This window comes from Orycteropus afer, unplaced genomic scaffold, assembly GCF_000298275.1.
Source record: "Orycteropus afer afer isolate SDZICR_OR568_19922 unplaced genomic scaffold, OryAfe1.0 scaffold00008, whole genome shotgun sequence".
NCBI lineage: Eukaryota > Metazoa > Chordata > Mammalia > Tubulidentata > Orycteropodidae > Orycteropus > Orycteropus afer.
In genome coordinates, this window is record NW_006921595.1 from 5,020,191 (window position 1) to 5,027,517 (window position 7,327).

The following is a 7,327-nucleotide window of genomic DNA, read 5'->3' on the forward strand; positions in this document are numbered from 1 at the left end:
CTCATTCCCATTCCAGAAAAACAAGAAGTCACTCCACAATCTCAAATTCAAACATCTCTTTCTCCAACTGCCACCTTCCCATTATTTCAGTTCACTTCTCCTAATACACAAACTCTAACCATCTTTCAACCCCATAACCTTTCAATTCATTGATTCTACTGCCTCTTCATTAGCCCTAACCCCCTCAAGTCCTAATGTATTTAGTCACCCAACTTAAACTCGAGGTCAGTCAAGAAATCCTGAAACCCAGGAGAATATAAATGCTAAAATTCCATGCCTAAGTAATAAATGCCTGTTTGGTGCTCTGATTCCTAAAATAATTTAGTTAATCAAAGACCAGTAACTCAGAGCTAGATGGGCTTAGAGACCACCTCTTATACCCTCATCTGTCCCAAACACATATCACACACACACACACACACACCCATACACACACAAAATACATCCCCAACCTCCATGCCCTTTTTGTACTTCCTCAAATTCCTTTGGCTAAACCACAACCAAAGTTGGTTAAATACAATTCTCTACACACTCCATGCCTGCACCCATGCAGTTCAAAGTGACTGGAGGGAAGGGCACACTCATGCTGACTTCTCTCATCCTCAGCTGACACCTGTGTTTTTATGTCAGTAGTCCAAAGATGAGCTCCAAAAATGCCCTGTGTATTTGGAACTACTACAAGTCTATAGCCTGTCCCTTGGCATGGATGAATTAGACTACACTCTGCAGTAGGGATTATACTTCAATATAAAGAAAACAAAAATCCTCACAACTGGACCAATAAGCAGCATCATGATAGATGGAGAAAAGATTGAAGTTGTCAAAGACTTCATGTTACTTGTTCTATAATCAACACCAATGGAGCAGCAGTCAGGACATCAAAAGACATACTGCATTGGGCAAGTCTGTTGCAAAAGACCTCTTTCAAGTGCTGAACAGCAAAGACATCTCCTTGAAGACTAAGATGAGCCAAACCCAAGTATTTTCAATCACCTTATATGCATGTGAGAGCTGGACAATGAGTTGTGGTGTTGGTGAAGAATGTTGAAAGTACTATGGACTGCTAAAAGGACTGTCCTGGAAGAAGTGCAGTTGGAATGCTCCTTGGAAGCAAGAATGGCCAGACTTCATCTCACTTACTTTGGTCATGTTGTCAGAAGGGAGTGTTCTCTGGAGAAGGATGTCATGCTTGGTAAAGTGGAGGATCAACAGAAGAGGGGGAAAGGCCCTCAACAAGGTGGATTGACACAGTGGCTGCAGTGATGGGCTCAGGTATAGTAGGGATTGTGAGGTTGGCACAAGACCAGGCAGAGTTTTGTTCTGTTGTACATAAGGTCACTATGAGTTGGAGATGACTTAACAGCACATAACAACAACAATAGTCCAAAGGTAACTTCCACCAAATTTAGCCTCCTGCATCTATGTCTATATACTCAGCTGTCACTCTTGGTACTGGTGATTAGCAGTCCACATCCATGTAAAGGCAATTCTTTCCCACAGAACCCGTTCCCACAGTCAGGGCCTTTGGGTTGCTGTTTCCTGTGCCTGGAATATTCTTTCCCCAGACCTCTTTATGTTTCCCTCCCTCCCTTTCAACAGATCTTTATTCAAATTCCATCTTCTAAGAGAGAGCTTCCTTGGCCTCCTCTTTATAATGTCTCATACATCTGAGCACACACATATCTCTGCCATTTCCTATGCCCCTTCTCTTTTTATTTTTCTCCTTAGCATTGATCACTCTCTGGCATTCTACCCCTTTCACCCACTTAGATTTTTTATTGTCTTTTTCTAGAATATTGCAGTGTAGTAAATTACCTGGTATGGCTTTTCTAGCCATAAGTCTTTGTAAACTCTGTGGTGGAATTTGCTGTGAGGAACTCAGGAGCTCCTGATTGTTAAAATTATCCACCTGGAGTATTTCTGTTGAGAGTGGCACAGAGCAATGTTCTGGGAAGTTCACTCTCTCTCAGGTGCTTAGAATTCTGATGTTATGATTTGTTAGTTTGGCCACTCTGCCAGGCTCAAAAGGAGCCCTCCTAGAGGCAGAAGGAGTCTCTCTGACTGCTGGCTGAGAAAGGTGTGCTGCTGAGAGAAATGCACTGCTGAGAAAGAGACACCGAGAGACATACATTGCTGGGAGAGACTTCTGTTGGCTGAGAGATGACAGGCTGAGAGAGACTGAGCGTTTTTCCTGAACTTGAATTGTAGCCTGGTGCTTCCCTAATAAAGCCCATAATCTGTGAGTTCTTTGTGGCCACTGCAGCAAATTATCAAACCCAGCAGAGAGGTGGTGGGTGCTGAGGGAGGAACGGTTGGTGTTAGGGTTGGAGGGAGGCAGCATCTCTGGCCTGGCAGGGATAGGCCTTGGGCTACTGATGGTTATTCTGTCTTCCTTTTGTGGGGTTAGAGGAGGTCAGAAGATGTGGCCTCCCTGCTTCTTTGGCAAATATAAACTCCAAGCGGGAGAACTTTTGTTCTGTTTTGTTACTCTAATTCCCAGTGCCTAGGACAGTGCCAACAAAAAGAATGTGTACAAAGATAATTGTTGAATGAAAGAATGAGAAAGTTAGTAAATATTAAATGGCAAAATGCCTATGCATTTTTATCCACTCTAACTATTTTCCTTCTCTCTTTCTCCTCTCTCTCCCTACCTAGATATTGGATAGACTACTAGATGGTGACTTAACAAATGAACCTTCTTACTTTGAGAACATTACAGGATGTAGTAATTATTTTAACTTTTTACAATGCACGGTAATTATTACTTTTTTAAACTATAATAATGCTTGCTTAAATCTTTTGTCATACTGAACTTCCTTCAGTTTGGGAAATATTATAGCTGACTTTTCACTAGATAAATATGTCCAAACTGTATTGTATTATTTGGTCTACTAGCCTATAGGATTTTTTTCTCACTAATACTGTATACATTATTATGTGACTATCAGGAGTATGTGATATTGCAGATAACTCAAAACAATATCCTACTAACATATTTTTCCCTGGTGGAGACTCTTTTGTGAGGAATACAGTCTGGGATTAGAGTTTTGTGTATTTAGGCCCAAAATTCCAAGCTTGTAGTGAGTTTCTTGAAAATGCCCACATTCTTTGTTCTGTGCTTAAGAAAGCTTAAATCAAAACTGCCAAAGCCTTTATGAAAACATTTGCTTTATCTTAGTTTTAACTTAAGATGTTTAGTGTATTTTGTATGGCCCTCACTTCAAACTTCTAGAATATTTCTAAAAGTATTCAAGTAGCTTCTTTCATAAAAGTAGGCCAAAGTCAATGTCTTTTGTGTAGAATTAATCCAATAAGAGAAAGGGAGCCAAAGTAATGGTTTGGATTTATATTACCTTGATCTAGCATACATGACAGTACATTCTGTTTTTTAAAAAAATTGTCTTATGTATGAACTACTTTAAAAATAAAACATAAATCTAATTTCAATGGAGTTCCCCAATCTTCTGGCTTTCAAATTAAGTTAAACTCAGCCAAAGACATACTGCAGGCGAGAAAGAAACAGTTTCTGATATTTATTTCTTTACAAAGTAATGTATTCAGAGTTAGCAAAAGTTGGCCATGAGGTACAAAACTGCTGAACTCAAACCCTGACAAAATAAGGTTTACTTTTTTTTTTTTCCTTTTGGTATAATGATTATTATAGAAACTTATGAAGTGTTGTTGGTTTTCTGGCTTTTTTTTTTTTTTTAATCAGTCTTACGCACAACTTTACTTGTGCCTTCTGTTCTTTATAAAGTATCATCTGTTTTTGTGTTTGGTATATTTTACTCCTTAGATTATAATCAGCTGATACTTTTTGTGTAGTTTTAATAAACAGCAGAATATTGAGAGAAAAGGATCCTCAGCTTTGAAACACAACACCATCACCTGGTCCTATTGGGGTCCTGTTGGGTTCATGGACCTTCCTTCCATAGACCTAGTGACAAGGAGCAAAGTGATTGTGACCATCTCACATCTTTCCTTTTCCTCGTCTTTGCATCTAATGGGGTTACTAATTTGAGTCAGAGGTTGCAAAAGCTTTGTTTCTGAAAAGAAAAATTCAGCATTTTCAAATTGGATCCTGGCTGTGAGAGTAGGGAGCTTATCCAGATTTGTTGTTAAATTACCTCAAAATCCTCCAAGTTAAATATTTCAAGGGCAGGGAGTTATTCATTATGTCACAAGTTTATAGTCATGCCACATCTTTTATGTTATGAATAATTCATAGCTTTTCCCTTGACCCAGCATGCTGTTCCCTAATGTCGTTCTAATGCCCTCTTCTTTCAGGAACCTGAAGACCAGACTTACTATGGGAAATTTTTGTCACTCCCAGAAGTGAGACAATTACTCCATGTGGGGAACCGGACTTTTAACGATGGGACTGAGGTTGCAAAGTACTTGCGAGAAGATACAGTGAAGTCAGTTAAGCCGTGGTTAACTGAAGTCATGAATAATTACAAGGTAAAAGAGTCACTTCAGTTACTACCTAGTATAGGGATTTTTCCAGATAATGTGGAGTAGAGGTGACTTTCTTTTATTTATAATTTGACTTCTATTGCTTTTCATTTTTACGAAACTGTTAAAATATAAATAACAACCTCTCCCCAAAATTTTGATTTCATTGAATTAAAATTTTCATTTCTTTTCTTTCTGTTTAAATTACCTTTTCCTGGAACCAAAACCAAAAGCTAAACCTACTCCCACTGAGTTGATTCTGACTTACAGCAACCAAATAGGACAGAATAGGATCTCTGGTAGTACAATGTGTAAGACACTTGGCTGCTAACCAGAGGATCAGCTGTTCAAACCCACCAGCCACTCCGTGAGAGAAAGATCAGGCAATCTATTTCCATAAAGATTTACAGGCTTGGAAACCTAATGGGGGTCACTATGATTCACTTGATGGCACTGTTTGTTTGTTTGTTTGTTTGTTATAGGACAGAGTAGAACTGCTCCATAGGGTTTCCAAGGTTATAAAGCTTTATGGAAGCAAACTGCCTCATCTTTCTCCATGGAGTGGCTGGTGGGCTCAAACCACCAACCTTATCGTCAGCAGCTGAAAAGTTAGTTACACTGTGCCACCAGAGCTCCTAGTTCCCCTAATAGTTGCTTTTAAAATGAAATTCCCTTGGTACATGGCACTTCTCAAGGAAAGTATTGTTGTTGTTGTTGTTACGTGCCGTCGAGTCAAACCCGACTCATAGCGACCCCTCCTTGGGTTTCCGAGGCAGTATCACTACGGAAGTAGGATTGCCCAACCTTCCTTCCGAGGAGTGGCTGGTGGGTTTGAACCTCCAGCCGTCTGGTTAGCAGGCAAGTGTCTTAGCCACTATGCTACCAGAGCTCCCATAGAGCTGAAAAAGATGATTGGAGCCAGGCCTCCCTTATTTTTTGATTTATAATATGAATCCCAATAAAGTCAAGGATAAACGAATCAATGGGTAATTCCAAAGTGCACTTTGCCTCTCTTACTGTGAAAGAGGACCCTGGGAGCAAGTGATATAAGAAATAGCATCTAGCGCATGTCTCACCTGCCATTACCCTCTTCTTCCTTTTTAAAACATAAACTCACTGCCCCCAAGTAAAATCTCCCCTTTTCCCCCTTCCTACCATCCCTGGTAACCACTAAGAAGCTTTGTTTCTATACATTTGCTTGTTTCATGTAAGTGAGATCATGCAGTATTTGTCCTTTTACAATAGATTTATTTTGCATAATGTGTTTAGGGTTCAGCCATGTTGTAGCATGCATCAGGACTTCATCTCTCTTTATGTCTGAGTAATATTCCATTGTATGTATGTACAACATTCTGTTTATCCATTCATCTGTGGATGGACATTTCGATTGTTTCCACCTTTTGGCCATTTTGAAAAGTGCTGCAGTGAACATTGGTGTACACGTTGCCACTACTCTTCTCTTCTTCACCTCTGATCCTCTAGGGGTGTTCACATTTGTTCTAGGGAAGGAATATGGGAAAACTCTGAAGGATAAGTGTGCTAGTGATGGAGGAAACCACCTCCTGAGGGGACCCATTTCCTCTCTGTCTCCTGGCAGATGTAAGGGTAATAGGATGGACAAAAACAGGGCAGCCAGGAGACCATAAGTATGAATTAGAAAAAGACAAACTCTCAAGATACTTTATTTCCTTCTGTCAGAAAATTGTCCCAATATATTGCCTTTTTTTTTTTTTTTTTTTTGTAACAACAGTCAACAAATTTATTGGAAAATATTTAAGTACTATGTTGAAAGCTAACAACCACTAATATATTGCTCTGTCAGAACCAGACTCTTTAGTGACATTTGCTGGCGTCACTTGTACTACTGCCTGGGAAGTGCCTCACCAAATGTTCCCTTATCAGATTGTGTTTCAGGATCTGCCACACCTAAAAGGCCCATTTTTGGGGATCCTGCTGATAGCACACAAAGCTTGAGTCCCTAGACATGTAACCCCTGTTGAAAATAATCCTAGAATATTGTCATGCAGAGTCAACATACCCATTATAAACCTGCAGAACTTGTTTTTTAAGAAAAAAAGGGCCTATAACTAGAGTAGTCCCAAATTTTAACCATCCCTGTGTTTAGTTTTATTGGGCAGGTGTGGTGGCCCTTAGTACTCACCTGCTTCAAGCCTTCTCTGAGCCCCTCCAGAAGGCACTGCTGGCTGTCCTCTTCTCTGTCGTCTCTATTTTATGGTCATACTGAGCACATTGTACTTATGTTATGGACTCCCAGTCTGACACCATATTACTGCCCAGCCTGCAGCAGAGGCCAGCAACTAATGAATGAATAAATGAATGAATGAAAACTCAGAGCTATAAATTATTGTTACACCAATAATATAACAAATAGACCCATCCATAATCCATTAGCTATTTATTAGCCACAAATTTTATTGAACCAAAAAAAGCTTAGCTCTTACGTTTTAAAGATATAAACCACTTGCTATAATATAATATTAAGGAATGCAAAGTTTTTTTGCGGGGGAAGATGGAGAACAGAAAAGAAAGTTCCCACGTACATTTATTTACTCATGACCTTGGGAAACATATTTTCTCAGTGTATAAATTTAAGAACTAGGCTTCCTTTAAGAAACTGGAATATGATTCCTTTCTCAGCCGTGTGAAGATAATGCTGGGCATGCAGATGACTTGGTATGAAATCTTCTAATGTTGGCAAATCACCATAGAGCCATAGCTTTGGCTGGTAAAGGGGGCTATCTTGATAAGAGGTAATCCTGCATTTTGATATTCAAATATCTCTAACCATGTATCTTTTTTTTTTTTTTTTGAATTAGGATTTGGGTGAAGATTTACACAGTAAATTCACTTT

At 39.4% G+C, this 7,327-nt stretch overlaps 1 protein-coding gene across 1 annotated transcript in view; it reads left to right on the plus strand.

Annotated features, from left to right (window-relative positions):
* CPVL (carboxypeptidase vitellogenic like) overlaps positions 1-7,327 on the plus strand; it is a 201,084-nt gene that overhangs the window by 77,493 nt on the left and 116,264 nt on the right. The window contains exons 9-10 of the mRNA XM_042781603.1: positions 2,656-2,754; positions 4,288-4,461. Of these exons, the coding sequence (XP_042637537.1) occupies positions 2,656-2,754; positions 4,288-4,461 (273 nt within the window). The remainder of the gene's footprint in view (positions 1-2,655; positions 2,755-4,287; positions 4,462-7,327) is intronic.